Here is a 21,769-nt window from a genome sequence, read left to right on the forward strand (position 1 = left end):
TCTTGAGAAACTCTGGCTTGTGTACATTAGGTTATATGTACCACAATTCTCACAGCAGCATTCTTCATAACCATAAACACTGGAAACAACCTAAATACGCATATAACTAAATCATCAATACATGTCATCTAATTCAAACTGGAAGAGTCAAGGAAATCATCTCAAAGAAGGTGATACATAAGCTGAAGTTTAATAGGCAAGCTATAATTTGTAGAATAGAGAATTTGAGAAAAGCATTCTACATAGAGGTAACTACATGCCAGAAGAAGCATTATGGTTAGTATTGAAAATAGTTGCATTGGTTGATGTAGCTGGATCATAAGGTACACAACAGGAGGGACATAGATAGAGATGGGGATGTTTGTAGCTACAGCTCATATATAACATCGGATGTTCCACTTTGAGTATTTGACCTTTTACACATTTTCTTAATCTATCTGGTTCCTTTGCTTTCCACTAGTTACACCAATAAATTAGAAGAAAAATAAAAGCTATCTGCATATTTTCAACCCAAAACTTGATCTATTACAGGAGACTGTACTATTTGAGAGTGTATATTAATATTGATAGATATTTATTGAGCATGTACTATGTTTGAGGATATGTATACATTTTTTGGGACACCCTGTATATTAGCTCTTGTAAATAATGCTGCAATGAACATAGGGTGCATACAGCTTTTTGAATTAGTGTTTTGATTTTCTTCAGATAAATACCCAAAAGCAGAATTGATTGGTTATATGGTAGTTCTATTTTTAATTTTTTGAGGAAACTCTATGCTGTTTTTCATAGTGGCTGAATCAATTTACATTCCCACCAACAACGCATGAGGGTTCCCTTTTCTCCACATCCTTGGTAAACTTGTTATTTGTTGATTTTTTCATAATGGTCATTCTGACAGGTGTGAGGTGATATCTCATTCTGGTTTTGATTTGCATTTTCCTGATTATTAGTGATGTTTAGCATCTTTCTATATTTGTTAGCCATCTATATGTCTTCTTTGGGGAAATGTCTGTTCATACCCTCTGCCCATTTTTAATCAGATTGGTTTTTTTATGTTGAGTTGTATGTGTTCCTTCTATATTTTGGATATTAACTGCTATTGGATATATTATTTCAAATATCTTCCCCCATTCAGTAGGTTGTCTTTTCATTTTGTTGGTTTCCTTCACTGTGCAGTGGCTTTGTTGCCCTTGCCTGAGGTGATATATCCAAAAAAGATATTGATAAGATGAATGTCAAAGAGTATACTGGGTGTGTTTTCTCCTAGAAGTTTTATGGTCTCAGCTCTTACAGTTAAGTAATTAATACATTTGCGTTTATTTTCATATATGGGTAATAAAGTGGTATTATGTATATGGTATGTAAGAAACTATATGGTGGGAAGTATCTTTTATGTCCGTTTCATGGCTCAGGAAAATTGTGTTTAGAGAAGTTTTAAAAATATAACTTATACAAGAAGTACTTTTCCACATTAGAAGCCCATTCTAGTATCAGTGAGAGGAGGGAGAAAAATTTTTCGCTCTCTCTTTTTTTAATCCAAATAGTAATGCACTCAATTTCAGTAATTTAATCTTCAAAATACTTTCTCTTCTTAGGATATCAGAAGAGAGGTGATAAAACTGATGCGATTTCTGGGAAGGAAGACATCAGAGGAGCTTGTGGAAAAGATTGTTCAACACACTTCATTCCAAGAGATGAAAAACAACCCATCTACCAATTACACAACACTACCAGTTGAAATCATGAACCAAAAAATATCTCCCTTCATGAGAAAGGGTGAGATGGTCACATGATTTGCCTCTACTGCTATCAGAAGTCACAAGTTGAAATAGTTATAGGCAAACACCTATCGAGGCCTATTCATGCCTGCGAACTCAGCTTGTTTTCTGCAGAGCTGTTTCACATTTGAAAACTCACTTTCCTGTGTTACCAGTTCTTCAGAGACATAAAATATTAGTACTTCTACTACTCATGATAAATTGCTATTACTTGTTGATTACTTAGTATATGCAGCATAGTATATTAAGAATGACTGGCAGCTACTGCAGTCTCAGCCCCAGGACTAGTGCCACACTCTACTAGCCACCATTTACTAAGGCTGGGTGCCCTGGTGCTACACCATGTACATTATGGAAATATATATACATTTAAAATTCTAATTATCTTTAAATTTTTATCAGAGACTCAGGAGAGAGCTTCAAAATATTATCTCACTTTGAGATGAGGAAACAAGCTTACAATGATTAGTCAGCTTTTCCTTGACGAAGTGGCAGACATTTTCGAGACTAATAGGCAAATGTCCAAACTCATCAAACTGTATGTACATTAAATATGTACAGTTTTTATATATTAATACCTTTATACCTCAATAAAACTTTTTAAAACAAGACTAAGTTTCAAAACCCTAAGTAGCAAATATGGCTCTGTTTGGCAAAAATTTCAAAATACAATGAAGTGACATTCTGTTGAGAAGACGTGTGGTCTGATGAGACACAGACAGTTTATAAATCCAAAGACATGTAGGATATGAAGAGTATTGGGATATCCAGTCTTACTGATATGCGAAGAACATGTATTTGGGGGGTTTTGTTCGTTTATTTGTTCGTTTTAGAAGCAGAATAGAGAAAATCTTGCTCTTTGAACTAAATTGTCAGTGAAAAGGCCAGGGAATTTTTAAAATAATGGGAATAACAAACCTGCCACTGAGTGACAACAGGGAGCTCCTGAAAAGAGAGTTAGCATGCAGGTAATATTTTAATGACCCATTTCCAGATTATCTCTGCCTCCTTTCCCATAATGTCCATATATCTATTTAAAATAAAACACTAGACTTTAATTATCATGCTTGTAAAGGGCTGCTCACTGCTGTATCCTCAGAACACATATTTGCTATCTTTTGCTTTCCGGGTTATTTCACTGGGAAAGTTTAGAGCTTCTTGAGCTAAAGTGGGAAGTGAACTATTGACTTATTTACAATCAGGGTGCCTTCCTTCTGCCAGGGGAGAGCTGGATTTGATGGAAAGCAAAAGGGAAGGGCCTACTAGACTGTTGCAATAAACCAGGTGGGAAACACTGAGGAGCTTCAATGTCAGTGGCAGCAGAAATGAAGAAAGGAAAAGAAGTGTGAAGAAAACCTGAATATGAATAAAGAATTAGATGGAGGACTGAGGGGACAACTTCCAAGTTTATGCTTTGAATAACTAGTGCTGCCATTAATCAGGTTGTGAAAAAGAAAACACAATTTGGTGGGGAACAAAATGAATTAATTTTTTAACTAAATTGGGTATGCTTGTATGGAATACCATCTAGACAGTTGAATATGAAACTATAACTCTGGATTTGAGTGTGCTCAGCATGAAGATGATATTTAATATTTTGGGCATGTATAAAACGCAGATCTCATTCATATTAGGAGGAAGCCGCAACATTTGAGAGGAAATTGGAGAAGAAAAGTTCAATGAAGGAACATTAGAGGGAAGAATCAAAGAAAGAAATTTGCTCTTTGTTGTTGCATTAACAATCACAAGTTCTTCTTTGTAAGCTCAAATATGTATATTATTTATGGTATATATTTTATTATAATCAAGGGTTACAAGAATAAAAGTTGATTAGGTGTTAATGAAAGGGGTGAATATTAGGAAACTTCATGATTCTGGCTTGAAGACATAATACTTATTGTGTTTTTTCTTTGTTACAGGGATTACAGGAGACTGGAAGAATCACTTTACAGTAGCCCTGAATGAGAAATTTGATGTGCACTATGAGCAGCAAATGAAGGGCTCTACACTGAAATTACGAACTGAGATCTAAGAAAGGTTTCCCTAACATATCAGAGGTTTAAGCTTTTCTTATTTTAGATTGGTAGAGAGAGCCATGTGAAAGGTTATGTGGTCAGGTTCACATGGTTATTGAGATCTCAATATAAAAAGACAAGAAGGATTTTTTCCTGACATTATCTTTTTATTTTATTTTTAATCTTTATTTTTCTCCTCCATTTTCTTCTTTTTACAAATATTACACAAAGCTATAATCTATGGGAATGATGTAAGAACACACAGATAATTTAAGTTAGAAGCTCATTAAAAATCAACAAGCATTCCAAATTATTTTCATGCTGGTTTCCACGCCCCCATTTAGTAGTATATTTAGTACATACAGGAACTTTGAAAATTTTAGGAGAAATAATTACAATAAATAAATTTGGGGGCATAATTATACCTATTATTTACATCCTGATTTTTTTTTTTATTTTTTGCAAAATGACTTAATTTGAAATTTACTTTAATCTAATGTAAATTTTGGCTATAGCTGAACTGATCAGATATCTGTCAATATTCCTGTGTATTATTTATGCTTGAATGTCATATAAAAATGTAATGCATTTTCATTCTGTAAACGAAAGTTTTACAAAATTTGATATTTGCTAATAAACAAAACAAAAAAAAAAACAAAAGGAATAGAAGAACAGTTATTATCTTTTATATAAACTATTGTTTTTGCTTATGTCTCCTATTTTTCTGCATTCTATTGATGATTTTTTTCCCCTATACTACACTTGTTTTTCACAGCTGATGTCTCTTTTCTCTAAATCGGAAGACAAACAAGATCTTAAAAAATTTACTATGGGTCTTTAGTAGATTATTACATTCTTAATTCCTAACCTACAAGGTCAAACCTAAGGAGAAATAAATATGGTTTGCTTTCTTACTCTTTAGAGAAAAGTCTAGAGATTTCTGAACACCCTGTTTAGTAGTATGATTTTTCAGAATTAAAGCTTCTGAAGTAAGTAAAATTACTTATTTTTTTTAAAAAGAAATATAACATAGTTATACATTATAGAAAAATTGGAGAGTTTTGAAAAATATTAAGTTTTCATTGTGGTCAAGATGAGAAGCAGAACCTCAATCATTAAAGGCAACAATTGTTCTTTCTTTTATTTCTTTTTAAATTAAAGTTACACAGTATTTTATGGTATAAATGTACTAGAGCATTTTTACCCACTCATCGACTGATGGGCACTTGGGCTGTTTCCAGATCTTCGCTATTGTAAACTGTGCTGCTATGAGCATAGGGCTGCATATATTCTTTCTGATTAGTGTTTCAGGATCTTTAGGATATTCTCCTAAAAGTGGGATCACTGGGTCAAAAGGCAGGTCAATTTTTAATTTTTTGAGGACCCTCCATACTGTTTTCCATAGTGGCTGCACCAGTCTGCATTCCCACCAGCAGTGCACTAGGGTTCCCCTTTCTCCACACCCTCGCCAGCACATGTCATTTGTTGATTTGTTGATGGCAGCCATTCTGACAGGTGTGAAGTGATACCTCATTGTGGTTTTACTGTTTTTTAATTGTATTTTCTTTCTGGGTCTCTGATTGAGTGATTTTTTCCTACCCTGTCTTCTAATTCACTGAACCGATCCTCAGCTTCCTCTAATCTGCTGTTTATTCCTTCCAATGTATTCTTTATTTCTGCTATGTCACTCTTCATTTTCTTCATAGTTTCCATATTATTTTTTATGTTGTTGAGCATCCTTACAATCAGTATTCTGAATTCTATATCTGAGAGACTGCTTATCTCCATTTAATTTGGCTCTTTTTCTGGTGATTTTTCTTGTTCTTTCATTTGGGGCTTGTTTTTTGGTTTCCCCATTTTGGCTGCCTTTGGGGGTTTGTTTCTAAGTATTAGGTAGATCTGCTAGGACTCTCAGTCTTTTTGGAGGGTCCCTGGCGCAGGCCAATGTCAGACACAGTTTGTGACTGGCCCTGAGTACCTTGTTTGGAGCTATCAACAACCCTCAGCTTGAGGTCTCCTCTGCTGGGGCTGGGTGGGTTTAGACAGACCAAGATGCACACCAAAGCCTGCTTTTCCAAGGCCTATACCCAGAACCAGATCAGGCAAAGACTCAAAGCATGCTGAGGCCTGCCTCTGGCTGCAGGCTGATTAATCTGATTGTCTTAATTAGTCTGAGGCTGTAGAAGCTCCACAGGGTGGGTTGGCTAATTGTTATCAGTCTTTCAACAAGCCTCAACTGTAGAAACTCCTCTGGGTAGAGCAGGAGGTTTTCCAGCAGGTTGGGGCAATTGCTTCTCCCCTCAGGCAAAAGCTGAAAATTGTCTAACTGAGAAAGATGTCCTCTGCAGTCTGGAGGAATGACTCAGCACAGGAACCCAGATCTCACTCTCCAGAGCCCACAACAGTAGATTCTCCCCACAGAGCTCCACGCCACCCTGCCCTCCCTCTGTCAGAGCCCAAGGTGAGTGGCTGCACATGAAACTGTGTTGGCTCTTTAAGAGGGTGCCTACATTTCCAGCCACCTCTCCCTGTCATATAGAAACCTAGCTGCTTTTCACAGTGAGATGTTATGTGGGCACCTATCTCAGTTCTGGTGCTCCTGGATGGGAAGCCCAGCCTGGGGTTTAGGCCCCAGAGTCCTCAGTGGGAACCCCCACAGCTGAGATCTTTTTCCAGAGCTTCAGTTGCTGCCTGTGGGAGCCCAGCCAGCCCTTTTGTTTCTGCACTTTCTACCAGTCTCTATGCAGTCTCCACTTTTTCTTCTTGGTTGTGAGGGTGCTTTCCAGCTAGCCTTCAGTTGATTTTCAGGATGGTTTTTCTATATTTTAGTTGTAAATCCATTTTGGTCCCAAGAGATTGTCAGTGTAGTTTCCACTCAGTGTGTCACCATCTTGGATCTTTCCAGACAAGAAGAAAACATAAAAAGTATCCAAATTAGAAAGGAGGAAACAAAACTGTTGTTATTTGTAGATGGCATGATATTGTACATAGAGAATCCTAAAGACTCAACCAGAAAACTACTAGATTTAATAAATGAATTCAGCAAGGTAGCAGGATACAAAATTAATACCCAGAAATTGATGGCATTTTTTATACACCAATAATGAACTCTCAGAAACAGACACTAAAAACACAATACCATTTGCAATCACAACTAAAATAAGATAGCTAGGAATAAGCTTAACCAAAGATATAAAAGACCTGTCCTCGAAAAACTACAGGACACTAAAAAAAAAAAAAAAAAATAGAGGAGGACATAAACAAATGGAAAATATACCATATTCATGAATTGGAAAAATTAACATCATAAAAATGTCCATACTACCCAAAGCAATCTATAAATCCAATACAATCCCCATTAAAATACCAACAGCATATTTCACATATCTAAAACAAACACTTCAAAAATTTATATGAAACCAAAAAACACCCCGAATAGCCATGGCAATCCTGAGAAAGAAGAACAAAGTTGGAGGGATCGCAATACCAGATATTAAGTTATACTACAAAGCCATTGTAATCAAAACAGCCTGGTACTGGGACAAGGACAGGCATATAGATCATTGGAACAGAACAGAGAACCCAGAAATTGACCCATGCCATTACTCTGAATTAATATTTGACAAAGGAGGCAAGAACTTATAATAGATTAAAGGCAGTCTCTTCAATAAATGGTGTTGGGAAAATTGGACAGGTACATGCAAAAAAATGAAACCAGACCACCCACTTACACCATACACAAAAATAAACTCAAAACGGGTAAAAGACTTAAATGTAAGACATGAAACCATAAAAATCCTAGGAGAAAATGTAGGCAGCAAAATCTCAGATATCTATCGTAGAAATATATTTGCCAATACATCTCCTAAGGCAAGATAAACAAAGAAGAAAATAAACAAATGGGACTGCATCAAAATAAAAAGCTTCTGCTCAGCAAAAGGAACCATCAACAAAATGAAAAGGGAGCCCACTGTATGGGAGAATATATTTGCCAACGACACATCTGATAAAGGGTTAATATCTAAAATATATAAGCAACTCATACAACCTAACAAAAAAGAAGACAAACATTTCAATTAAAAAATGGGCAAAGGACCTAAATAGACACTTCTCCAAAGAGGACATACAGATGGCCAAGAGACATATGAAAAATTGCTCAACTTCCCTAATCATCAGAGAGATGCAAATTAAAACCACAGTGAGGTGTCACTTCACACCTGTCAGAATGGCTCTATCAACAAATCAACAAATGACAAGTGCTCTCAAGGGTGTGGAGAAAGGGGACCCTAGTACACTGCTGGTGGGAATGCAGACTGGTACAGTCACTATGGAAAGCAGTATGGAGTTTCCTCAAAAAATTAAAAATGGAGCTGCCTTTTGACCCAGTGATCCAACTTCTAAGAATATATCTTAAGAATCCTGAAACACCAGTCACAAAGACTGTATGCATCCCTGTGTTCATAGCAGTGCAATTTACAATAGCTAAGATCTGGAAGCAGCCCAAGTGCCCATCAGTAGATGAGTGGATAAAAAAGCTGTGGGACATTTACACCATGGAATACTATGCAGTTGTAAAGAAGCAGGACCTTTTATTTTTCTAAAAAGTTATTAAGGTCTTGAGGAATAGTATTAGTATCAGTATTATATCCTGTACTACACATATGAGGTATTAAAGTACTAGATGCTGTCATTATTAACAAAAAAGGGGATTTTTCACAGTCATGAAACATTTCCACTTTGTACTCTGTTGTTACATGGTATATTTGACCTTTTCTAAAGATCCATGGTCCAAAAAGTCTGTAGATCTTAATGTTGCTTGTTTACTTCCTTTTATTATAAGCAACCTTAGATAGTCCACATGCATTCCGCTAAAATCATTTCATGTTCTCTCAGTATATTTTCTAGGGGATGTGTCATTACCAGTTTTCAAATTTTCACTAAGTCACTTTTTTCCTTTGAGGAATGGATTGTAGCCTTGATGTTACCCCATTTTCTTTTCAAAAGAAAAGAGATAGTATACTTTTACAATGGTTTCAGTCTTCACAAAATTGCTTATCAAGTCAGAGGTCATCAAAGAGTAGAAAATAGTTGGAACGATTCATGTTCCGAGTATTTCCAGGATGATTCACTAGGCAACAAGAACACAGATGGATTGAGGCTCTTAGTAAAAGTGTGTATAGAGGTGAAGACCAGAAACTGTAAGTGACAAAACAAAACAAAACAAGCAGCCTGATAAGATAATAGGTAATAAGGCCAATAGGCTTGAGGCCTCAGAGTGGTTGCAGGAGAGGTATATTGGAAATAACTGATAAGGGAGAAGGGAGGAGCTTGAAGAAAACATGAAGCTGCAGGAATAAGGCTCCAGAAGTGAAACGTTTAGGGCACTGATGAGTTTCACAGTCTGATTATAAAATTGGTTGGCTGAGGTAAAATGGAGATAATGATGGATGAGTAGGAGAACCTAGAGGATCAGATGGATTATGCACAATGATACTGAAGTGGAGAATGATACTAAGAGGCAGGTGTTAAAATCTTTCAGTTAAATCAAGGGAATAACCACAAGCTTAGAAATGGCATCAGCTGGTGGCAGGTGCCATTATTCCTTTGTTGTGCCCTTCCTTGACCCAGCTTGCAGCGTGCCATCTCTGAGTTCCATTAACCTGGCTAACACTGATCTCCCCACCCTGGTGATTTTCTGAGACCCTGCCCCACTCAAGTCACTTGTCCAACCTGAACCTCTTTCAGAGGCTAATCCACACAGGCAGCTGGCCTGGGCCCATGCTGTGGATTTTTCCTAAAATCTATCAAAGGTCCACAAATGCCAAACTAGCAGTGGCTGGTCTCAGGTGTTTTGAACCTCTTTGCTAAGCAGCCCCAAGCCTGGCACTAGTGGCAGCCAGCCTCGGCTCACAGCATAATCACTCCCAGGTGCCTCCAAGCCCAGCACAGGCAGCTACTAACTGCAGATTCCTCTGTAACTCCTACTAGGTAGCCCCAAGACAGACACAAGCAACAGCTAACCTTGGACTGCACTTAAGCCCCTCCCAAGAAGCCTCCAAACCAGTACACCTGGGAGTCAGCTTCAGACTACCCCAGAGCACCACCCATTAGCCTCACAAATGACACCCCAAAAGAGTGGACTGGGCAGGTGCCAGAACCCCAATAAAGCAAATCCCACCCTGTGAGGTCAGCACACACACAACAGCTTGTCCGCTGCTGTAGTCACAGCCAGCCCTCACATCCAGCCAGCCTGACGAGCTGCCAGATGGGAGGGGGGTTAAGAGGCTGGGTTTAAAAGGAGAAAGGATTACGAAGTACAAATTGGCGGTTACAAAAGAGTGACGGGGTGTTAAGTACAGCATAGGGAATATAGTCAATAGTATTGTAATAACTATGTGGTGTCAGGTGGGTGCAAAACTTATTGGGGGATCACACTGTAAGTTATATAAACGTCTAATCGCTGTGCAGTACACCTGAAACTAATATAATATAGAATGTCAAAGAATGTCAACTGTAACTGAAAAATAAAAAACATTTTAAAATAAAATAAAGCCTACCCAATTTAAAAGGAGTCTGAACATGCATAGTAAATGGTATTAACGTAAAACAAAATGGCATCAGTTAAGAGAGATGGAATGAGTGTCAGAAACAGAGGTCTTTCATGTGTAGCAGTGTAGTAAACTAACTGACTTGAGAATGCTGTGGTGAAATTCATGTATCTTCAGGAAAGAGCTACACTTTCCTTGAAGGTAGGAAGAGCATGTGTAGTAAAAAGTTTGGGGTATAAAATAGGATCTGCCAAAATGGAAGTTTAGGGATAAAGGGATTACTTTTGTGCCCCACCCACCCACCCCTCCAATCTGGGAAAATAAAAAGCTTCGTGGAAGACCTGGAGCTAAGCTTTAAGTATGGACAGTATTTTGAGATACAAAGAATATTCAAGACAGAGGTAGTATCAGAAGAAAGTAAAGGGGTGAAAATCCTGAAGCAAATTCATGGATATAGTGGCAAAGAGTTCCATTCAATTAATAGGCAAAAACAACTCGGGAGGGTTGTAAATAAGACTGGGAAAGTTCAATAGGGCTAACTGTAGCTTTGATAAGAAAAGAAAGTTCACTTTTTTTCTTTAATAATTAGAGGTTTTATAGTGGGATCTTAAAATTGAGATCCATCCTTCTTAGAATAAAATAGAAGATTTCCTTAAAATTGTTTGATAATGTGGAGACTTGAGTAAGACCAGTTAGTGAGCCTAATCATATCCCATAAACAGTGGCTAGCTAAGTCAAGAGCAGTCTTGCTCCCCTGATGGCTTTGCTCGGGTGCCTGAGGGCAGAAGTGGAAGACCACAGGGATATGGAGTGTACTTTTGCAGAACTTTTGCAGAACTTTTTCTGGAGCATTGAGTGTCAGATCTAGAAGAGACCATAGAGAACTGACCCAACTCACTTGTTTAGTGGATAGAAACTCAGGTCCAAAATGATTGGTACTTTGTACAAGATGATAGCAATTTTTAGTTCCAGAGCTAGCAATTAAAGCCAAGGTTCCTGATTGTTAATTTGCTGGTGTCTTCTCTATATGTAAAACAGAAACTCAACAAGATGCTGGTGAAGATTACATTTTCACTGAGGCTAATGTGCATATAGACCCTCATAAGCAATTTATTTTAAGATCGTGAGTGAGGAAACAACAGTCCTTTCCCCCCCTTTATTATAGAGAACTGTGGTAGAATATCAAGATCAGAAGACTATTGACTGAGTGATTTACCAAATCATTTACTCTCATTGATTTAGTCTCAGTGCTGGATTGTGACTCAGCTTCAGTTTAGTTTCTTCACTTATAAAATGAGGATAATCATCTATCCTCTACTGAGGATAACACTAGAATTGTAACAGGCATTAAATGAGGTATTATATGTAAAAATAGCATAAAAATGAAACGTGAGCACTAATATTGAACAACACTGCAAAAGATGCTGTCACTTCAGGCTGTTGAAGGACTTTTAAAAATAATTTTACATACTTTCTAAAATGGGTGCACAATATTAACATATTAACATATAGTTGAAAACACTAATGCTTTCCTTTTAAATTTTGATGAAACTTTATTTGAGAATTTAGGTATTTTAATATTTGATTTTGCCTTCTTAGATGATCTATCTTTGCCGGAATGCCAAGGATGTGGCTGTTTCTTATTATTATTTCTTTAAAATGGTAGCTGGTCATCCAAATCCTGGAACTTTTCAAGAGTTTGTGGAGAAATTCATGGATGGACAAGGTAATAACAGTGTTGTTTCTTTCAATTCTTTCAAGGTAAATGATTCAAGACAGATAGCATCTCTGAGCAAAAATTTTTGTTGCCTTTCCTGGTTTATCATCCCTGATCCTTAATTAAAACACAGACGTTTTAGGTGACCTTGAACTTTAGAGCAAGCATAGGGTTTCCAGATGTGGATGGCGAATTGTAGAATATAGAAAGTTCAGTTCAATGCCTAAAAATAAATATGTAAGATGTTGGAGGTAACAATTTCTCTCTCTAAGACTGAGACTTCATGTCCAGTTTTTTCTTGTCTTTATTAGAAAAATATTTCACAGCATATTATTACCACTCTATTGAACAAGAAGGAGAAGGGAATAGAAGAGGGAGAATGTCCATTTGTTTCCAAGGAAAATTTCAGGTGTTACATGGACCAAAATTTATAAAGAAGTCTGAATACCTATGAAGTTTTTATGCATTCTACCTAGTGTACAGTCTGAATGACTCAACTAGATCTCTCAGAACAGTACAAGGTTACTTGAACAGTAATTCTGGAAAATTTTGCCTTTTTAGTTAACTCCAGATGAAAGCAACTAAGTAGATTTGAGGAAGAAAGTGTTCAGGAGATTCTAGTATTAACTGAAGAAGGCCATTCTGATCCCGTGGTAATAAATTGTAAGGAAAATGATAACAATCCCACTTTTATATCCATAAAAATGAAATTGACTCAGTAAAAGTAGGATATATATGCTTTATTTTTGTTGCTATATTTGAGAAAATTTATGCTCATGCATAATGAATAAAATATTTGCCTCCAGATCATCAAAACCCACATTGTAAGGCAAAGAAACATAAAGTTGAACCTCCACAAAACATGAATAAGATAATTATAAATATCACCATATAACTTTTTTCTGTAAAGAAAAATTGCCAATAGAGTCAAAGAATAGAAGAAATATGCAGTGATCTAATGCAAAGCAAAATACTTTGACTCACACATTATTATATCATTCTGTCAGCTTTTATTGGGGAAACACTTGGATATATGTGAGAGAAGTAAGGAAAAAGAAGGGAAGAGACAGCATTTGGTCGTATCACATCATCTCCAAAATCTAATTCTTTTAGAGTGAGAATGACACTAAAGTTCCCTCAGAAAACAGCTCTTATAATCTAAACTGCAAGCAATGTAGTAAACTGTTACATAGTTACTAGCTTCAGTAGCCAAAACCAGTTTGTAAATGGAAAATTTGAGACCTGGGCTGAATTCTTATTATAAGAACGTTGATTGTTCCACTAACTAAACTCTCTTCACTAACAATCTGATTTTACACACACACACACACACAGACACACACACACACACACACACACACACACTCACTCTGGTTTCAAAAGTTATCTAATAAACTCTGAATCAAAATTATGGGAGGGGGACTTCCTTCACTTTTTCTCTGTGCCATAAACCGTGTCATAATAATGAAAGTTGAGAATATGTTTTTGTACATGAATTATTCAACATATTTTGCCTCCTTGCTGCAGAGAAATTTGCTTAACATATGAGGCTGATCTCTACTTTTCATTCCATGATCATTTATTTATATTTATTTGTTGCTACTGTTATTTAAAAACTCTTTTTTCAAGCTGTATAAAGAAGATATTATGCTCTTATGTTGTTTTTATCTCTAATTTTAGTTCCTTATGGTCCCTGGTATGAACATGCAAAATCTTGGTGGGAAATGAGAAATAATCAACATTTGCTCTTTCTTTTCTATGAAGACATGAAGGAGGTGAGAAACTGAAAACATATGGACAATTTAGTAATTTCTAAAATGTTATCATTTGGCAACATCTAGATACAAAAATCTGCCTTTAGATAAATAATGCAGTACCTCTAAAAGCTACAATTATCCAGATAATTTAACACAGACTTAAAGTTAGTAAATAAAAATCTCCTGTGAATGAATATGTTTAAATCCAAGTCTCAAAAAATTACCAACAATAAAATTTTGTGGAACTTGAGTTCATAAAAGAAAATAACAACATCTGAACATACACACGGATACATACATACAAGGAATCGCAGCAGGCAAGAAGAGTCAGCTGGTCTCCAAATCCACAGATGTTAGAATTATCGAATAAGAGCTTTAAAATAATTATCCTTAACATGTTTAAAGAAATAAAAGATGAAATTTGGATCTTACAAGGAGCAAGAGGTTACTGAAATTAACAAGTCAGATTAGAAAAAATAACAAAATAGGATTTCTAAAGTAATAAATTAAAATTAGAAACTAAGAGATGGTTTAAATAACAGATGATACATTACTAAATCATGGATTGGTAATGTGGAAGATGGAGCTGAGCTAATTCTATAGAATTTACCACATTGAGATAAGTAGAATACTTTATTTTTTAAAAAAGAGTAATGGATATGTAGGCTAACATGATAAGGTCCCACATATATAAATTCAAACTTTCAGAAGGAGAGAGTTAAGAGAATGCTTAGAACAGCAATATACAAAAGTCTGATGGTCCCAAAATTTCCTTATAATCTAGTTTTTCTCTAGTTTCATTAGTAATCAGGATAATTGCAAATAAAAATCATTATGAGATGTTATTCCATACCCACCAGACTGACAATAATGAAAAAGTCTGACAATAAAAATGTTAGTCAGGATATGGATCAGTGAGAGGTACCACACTGCTGATAGTAGTGTAAAAAGATACAAACACTATGGAAACAACTTGTCACTGTCTACAAAGAGCAAAACATGAATGTAACTGAAGATCCAGAAATTCCACTAGTCGATATATATTCTTGAGAAACTCTGGCTTGTGTACATTAGGTTATATGTACCACAATTCTCACAGCAGCATTCTTCATAATCATAAACACTGGAAACAACCTAAATACGCATATAACTAAATCATCAATACATGTCATCTAATTCAAACTGGAAGAGTCAAGGAAATCATCTCAAAGAAGGTGATACATAAGCTGAAATTTAATAGGCAAGCTATAATTTGTAGAATAGAGAATTTGAGAAAAGCATTCTACATAGAGGTAACTACATGCCAGAAGAAGCATTATGGTTAGTATTGAAAATAGTTGCATTGGTTGATGTAGCTGGATCATAAGGTACACAACAGGAGGGACATAGATAGAGATGGGGATGTTTGTAGCTACAGCTCATATATAACATCGGATGTTCCACGTTGAGTATTTGACCTTTTACACATTTTCTTAATCTATCTGGTTCCTTTGCTTTCCACTAGTTACACCAATAAATTAGAAGAAAAATAAAAGCTATCTGCATATTTTCAACCCAAAACTTGATCTATTACAGGAGACTGTACTATTTGAGAGTGTATATTAATATTGATAGATATTTATTGAGCATGTACTATGTTTGAGGATATGTATACATTTTTTGGGACACCCTGTATATTAGCTCTTGTAAATAATGCTGCAATGAACATAGGGTGCATACAGCTTTTTGAATTAGTGTTTTGATTTTCTTCAGATAAATACCCAAAAGCAGAATTGATTGGTTATATGGTAGTTCTATTTTTAATTTTTTGAGGAAACTCTATGCTGTTTTTCATAGTGGCTGAATCAATTTACATTCCCACCAACAACGCGTGAGGGTTCCCTTTTCTCCACATCCTTGGTAAACTTGTTATTTGTTGATTTTTTCATAATGGTCATTTTGACAGGTGTGAGGTGATATCTCATTCTGGTTTTGATTTGCATTTTCCTGATTATTAGTGATGTTTAGCATCTTTCTATATTTGTTAGCCATCTATATGTCTTCTTTGGGGAAATGTCTGTTCATACCCTCTGCCCATTTTTAATCAGATTGGTTTTTTTATGTTGAGTTGTATGTGTTCCTTCTATATTTTGGATATTAACTGCTATTGGATATATTATTTCAAATATCTTCTCCCATTCAGTAGGTTGTCTTTTCATTTTGTTGGTTTCCTTCACTGTGCAGTGGCTTTGTTGCCCTTGCCTGAGGTGATATATCCAAAAAAGATATTGATAAGATGAATGTCAAAGAGTATACTGGGTGTGTTTTCTCCTAGAAGTTTTATGGTCTCAGCTCTTACAGTTAAGTAATTAATACATTTGCGTTTATTTTCATATATGGGTAATAAAGTGGTATTATGTATATGGTATGTAAGAAACTATATGGTGGGAAGTATCTTTTATGTCCGTTTCATGGCTCAGGAAAATTGTGTTTAGAGAAGTTTTAAAAATATAACTTATACAAGAAGTACTTTTCCACATTAGAAGCCCATTCTAGTATCAGTGAGAGGAGGGAGAAAAATTTTTCTCTCTCTCTTTTTTTAATCCAAATAGTAATGCACTCAATTTCAGTAATTTAATCTTCAAAATACTTTTTCTTCTTAGGATATCAGAAGAGAGGTGATAAAAGTGATGCGATTTCTGGGAAGGAAGACATCAGAGGAGCTTGTGGAAAAGATTGTTCAACACACTTCATTCCAAGAGATGAAAAACAACCCATCTACCAATTACACAACACTACCAGTTGAAATCATGAACCAAAAAATATCTCCCTTCATGAGAAAGGGTGAGATGGTCACATGATTTGCCTCTACTGCTATCAGAAGTCACAAGTTGAAATAGTTATAGGCAAACACCTATCGAGGCCTATTCATGCCTGCGAACTCAGCTTGTTTTCTGCAGAGCTGTTTCACATTTGAAAACTCACTTTCCTGTGTTACCAGTTCTTCAGAGACATAAAATATTAGTACTTCTACTACTCATGATAAATTGCTATTACTTGTTGATTACTTAGTATATGCAGCATAGTATATTAAGAATGACTGGCAGCTACTGCAGTCTCAGCCCCAGGACTAGTGCCACACTCTACTAGCCACCATTTACTAAGGCTGGGTGCCCTGGTGCTACACCATGTACATTATGGAAATATATATACATTTAAAATTCTAATTATCTTTAAATTTTTATCAGAGACTCAGGGGAGAGCTTCAAAATATTATCTCACTTTGAGATGAGGAAACAAGCTTACAATGATTAGTCAGCTTTTCCTTGACGAAGTGGCAGACATTTTCGAGACTAATAGGCAAATGTCCAAACTCATCAAACTGTATGTACATTAAATATGTACAGTTTTTATATATTAATACCTTTATACCTCAATAAAACTTTTTAAAACAAGACTAAGTTTCAAAGCCCTAAGTAGCAAATATGGCTCTGTTTGGCAAAAATTTCAAAATACAATGAAGTGACATTCTGTTGAGAAGACGTGTGGTCTGATGAGACACAGACAGTTTATAAATCCAAAGACATGTAGGATATGAAGAGTACTGGGATATCCAGTCTTACTGATATGCGAAGAACATGTATTTGGGGGGTTTTGTTCGTTTATTTGTTCGTTTTAGAAGCAGAATAGAGAAAATCTTGCTCTTTGAACTAAATTGTCAGTGAAAAGGCCAGGGAATTTTTAAAATAATGGGAATAACAAACCTGCCACTGAGTGACAACAGGGAGCTCCTGAAAAGAGAGTTAGCATGCAGGTAATATTTTAATGACCCATTTCCAGATTATCTCTGCCTCCTTTCCCATAATGTCCATATATCTATTTAAAATAAAACACTAGACTTTAATTATCATGCTTGTAAAGGGCTGCTCACTGCTGTATCCTCAGAACACATATTTGCTATCTTTTGCTTTCCGGGTTATTTCACTGGGAAAGTTTAGAGCTTCTTGAGCTAAAGTGGGAAGTGAACTATTGACTCATTTACAATCAGGGTGCCTTCCTTCTGCCAGGGGAGAGCTGGATTTGATGGAAAGCAAAAGGGAAGGGCCTACTAGACTGTTGCAATAAACCAGGTGGGAAACACTGAGGAGCTTCAATGTCAGTGGCAGCAGAAATGAAGAAAGGAAAAGAAGTGTGAAGAAAACCTGAATATGAATAAAGAATTAGATGGAGGACTGAGGGGACAACTTCCAAGTTTATGCTTTGAATAACTAGTGCTGCCATTAATCAGGTTGTGAAAAAGAAAACACAATTTGGTGGGGAACAAAATGAATTAATTTTTTAACTAAATTGGGTATGCTTGTATGGAATACCATCTAGACAGTTGAATATGAAACTATAACTCTGGATTTGAGTGTGCTCAGCATGAAGATGATATTTAATATTTTGGGCATGTATAAAACGTAGATCTCATTCATATTAGGAGGAAGCCGCAACATTTGAGAGGAAATTGGAGAAGAAAAGTTCAATGAAGGAACATTAGAGGGAAGAATCAAAGAAAGAAATTTGCTCTTTGTTGTTGCATTAACAATCACAAGTTCTTCTTTGTAAGCTCAAATATGTATATTATTTATGGTATATATTTTATTATAATCAAGGGTTACAAGAATAAAAGTTGATTAGGTGTTAATGAAAGGGGTGAATATTAGGAAACTTCATGATTCTGGCTTGAAGACATAATACTTATTGTGTTTTTTCTTTGTTACAGGGATTGCAGGAGACTGGAAGAATCACTTTACAGTAGCCCTGAATGAGAAATTTGATGTGCACTATGAGCAGCAAATGAAGGGCTCTACACTGAAATTACGAACTGAGATCTAAGAAAGGTTTCCCTAACATATCAGAGGTTTAAGCTTTTCTTATTTTAGATTGGTAGAGAGAGCCATGTGAAAGGTTATGTGGTCAGGTTCACATGGTTATTGAGATCTCAATATAAAAAGACAAGAAGGATTTTTTCCTGACATTATCTTTTTATTTTATTTTTAATCTTTATTTTTCTCCTCCATTTTCTTCTTTTTACAAATATTACACAAAGCTATAATCTATGGGAATGATGTAAGAACACACAGATAATTTAAGTTAGAAGCTCATTAAAAATCAACAAGCATTCCAAATTATTTTCATGCTGGTTTCCACGCCCCCATTTAGTAGTATATTTAGTACATACAGGAACTTTGAAAATTTTGGGAGAAATAATTACAATAAATAAATTTGGGGGCATAATTATACCTATTATTTACATCCTGATTTTTTTTTTTATTTTTTGCAAAATGACTTAATTTGAAATTTACTTTAATCTAATGTAAATTTTGGCTATAGCTGAATTGATCAGATATCTGTCAATATTCCTGTGTATTATTTATGCTTGAATGTCATATAAAAATGTAATGAATTTTCATTCTGTAAACGAAAGTTTTACAAAATTTGATATTTGCTAATAAAACAAAACAAAAAAAACCACGAGGAATAGAAGAACAGTTATTATCTTTTATATAAACTATTGTTTTTGCTTATGTCTCCTATTTTTCTGCATTCTATTGATGATTTTTTTCCCCTATACTACACTTGTTTTTCACAGCTGATGTCTCTTTTCTCTAAATCGGAAGACAAACAAGATCTTAAAAAATTTACTATGGGTCTTTAGTAGATTATTACATTCTTAATTCCTAACCTACAAGGTCAAATCTAAGGAGAAATAAATATGGTTTGCTTTCTTACTCTTTAGAGAAAAGTCCAGAGATTTCTGAACACCCTGTTTAGTAGTATGATTTTTCAGAATTAAAGCTTCTGAAGTAAGTAAAATTACTTATTTTTTTAAAAAAGAAATATAACATAGTTATACATTATAGAAAAATTGGAGAGTTTTGAAAAATATTAAGTTTTCATTGTGGTCAAGATGAGAAGCAGAACCTCAATCATTAAAGGCAACAATTGTTCTTTCTTTTATTTCTTTTTAAATTAAAGTTACACAGTATTTTATGGTATAAATGTACTAGAGCATTTTTACCCACTCATCGACTGATGGGCACTTGGGCTGTTTCCAGATCTTCGCTATTGTAAACTGTGCTGCTATGAGCATAGGGCTGCATATATTCTTTCTGATTAGTGTTTCAGGATCTTTAGGATATTCTCCTAAAAGTGGGATCACTGGGTCAAAAGGCAGGTCAATTTTTAATTTTTTGAGGACCCTCCATACTGTTTTCCATAGTGGCTGCACCAGTCTGCATTCCCACCAGCAGTGCACTAGGGTTCCCCTTTCTCCACACCCTCGCCAGCACATGTCATTTGTTGATTTGTTGATGGCAGCCATTCTGACAGGTGTGAAGTGATACCTCATTGTGGTTTTACTGTTTTTTAATTGTATTTTCTTTCTGGGTCTCTGATTGAGTGATTTTTTCCTACCCTGTCTTCTAATTCACTGAACCGATCCTCAGCTTCCTCTAATCTGCTGTTTATTCCTTCCAATGTATTCTTTATTTCTGCTATGTCACTCTTCATTTTCTTCATAGTTTCCATATTATTTTTTATGTTGTTGAGCATCCTTACAATCAGTATTCTGAATTCTATATCTGAGAGACTGCTTATCTCCATTTAATTTGGCTCTTTTTCTGGTGATTTTTCTTGTTCTTTCATTTGGGGCTTGTTTTTTGGTTTCCCCATTTTGGCTGCCTTTGGGGGTTTGTTTCTAAGTATTAGGTAGATCTGCTAGGACTCTCAGTCTTTTTGGAGGGTCCCTGGCGCAGGCCAATGTCAGACACAGTTTGTGACTGGCCCTGAGTACCTTGTTTGGAGCTATCAACAACCCTCAGCTTGAGGTCTCCTCTGCTGGGGCTGGGTGGGTTTAGACAGACCAAGATGCACACCAAAGCCTGCTTTTCCAAGGCCTATACCCAGAACCAGATCAGGCAAAGACTCAAAGCATGCTGAGGCCTGCCCCTGGCTGCAGGCTGATTAATCTGATTGTCTTAATTAGTCTGAGGCTGTAGAAGCTCCACAGGGTGGGTTGGCTAATTGTTATCAGTCTTTCAACAAGCCTCAAGCTGTAGAAACTCCTCTGGGTAGAGCAGGAGGTTTTCCAGCAGGTTGGGGCAATTGCTTCTCCCCTCAGGCAAAAGCTGAAAATTGTCTAACTGAGAAAGATGTCCTCTGCAGTCTGGAGGAATGACTCAGCACAGGAACCCAGATGGGCACCTTCTGATCTCACTCTCCAGAGCCCACAACAGTAGATTCTCCCCACAGAGCTCCACGCCACCCTGCCCTCCCTCTGTCAGAGCCCAAGGTGAGTGGCTGCACATGAAACTGTGTTGGCTCTTTAAGAGGGTGCCTACATTTCCAGCCACCTCTCCCTGTCATATAGAAACCTAGCTGCTTTTCACAGTGAGATGTTATGTGGGCACCTATCTCAGTTCTGGTGCTCCTGGATGGGAAGCCCAGCCTGGGGTTTAGGCCCCAGAGTCCTCAGTGGGAACCCCCACAGCTGAGATCTTTTTCCAGAGCTTCAGTTGCTGCCTGTGGGAGCCCAGCCAGCCCTTTTGTTTCTGCACTTTCTACCAGTCTCTATGCAGTCTCCACTTTTTCTTCTTGGTTGTGAGGGTGCTTTCCAGCTAGCCTTCAGTTGATTTTCAGGATGGTTTTTCTATATTTTAGTTGTAAATCCATTTTGGTCCCAAGAGATTGTCAGTGTAGTTTCCACTCAGTGTGTCACCATCTTGGATCTTTCCAGACAAGAAGAAAACATAAAAAGTATCCAAATTAGAAAGGAGGAAACAAAACTGTTGTTATTTGTAGATGGCATGATATTGTACATAGAGAATCCTAAAGACTCAACCAGAAAACTACTAGATTTAATAAATGAATTCAGCAAGGTAGCAGGATACAAAATTAATACCCAGAAATTGATGGCATTTTTTATACA

At 36.2% G+C, this 21,769-nt stretch overlaps 1 protein-coding gene across 1 annotated transcript; it reads left to right on the forward strand.

The window, feature by feature from the left end:
* Positions 1-10,509: 10,509 nt before the first annotated feature.
* On the forward strand, positions 10,510-19,031 carry LOC148094479 (sulfotransferase 1E1-like). The gene is made up of 5 exons (XM_087826939.1): positions 10,510-10,545; positions 11,944-12,070; positions 13,742-13,836; positions 16,461-16,641; positions 18,563-19,031. Exons 1-5 carry the CDS (start codon positions 10,510-10,512, stop codon positions 18,673-18,675), a joined length of 552 nt encoding a protein of 183 aa, XP_087683065.1. The 3' UTR covers positions 18,676-19,031.
* Positions 19,032-21,769: the final 2,738 nt, after the last annotated feature.

This window comes from Miniopterus natalensis, chromosome 1, assembly GCF_054644295.1.
Source record: "Miniopterus natalensis isolate mMinNat1 chromosome 1, mMinNat1.hap1, whole genome shotgun sequence".
Classification (NCBI taxonomy): domain Eukaryota; kingdom Metazoa; phylum Chordata; class Mammalia; order Chiroptera; family Miniopteridae; genus Miniopterus; species Miniopterus natalensis.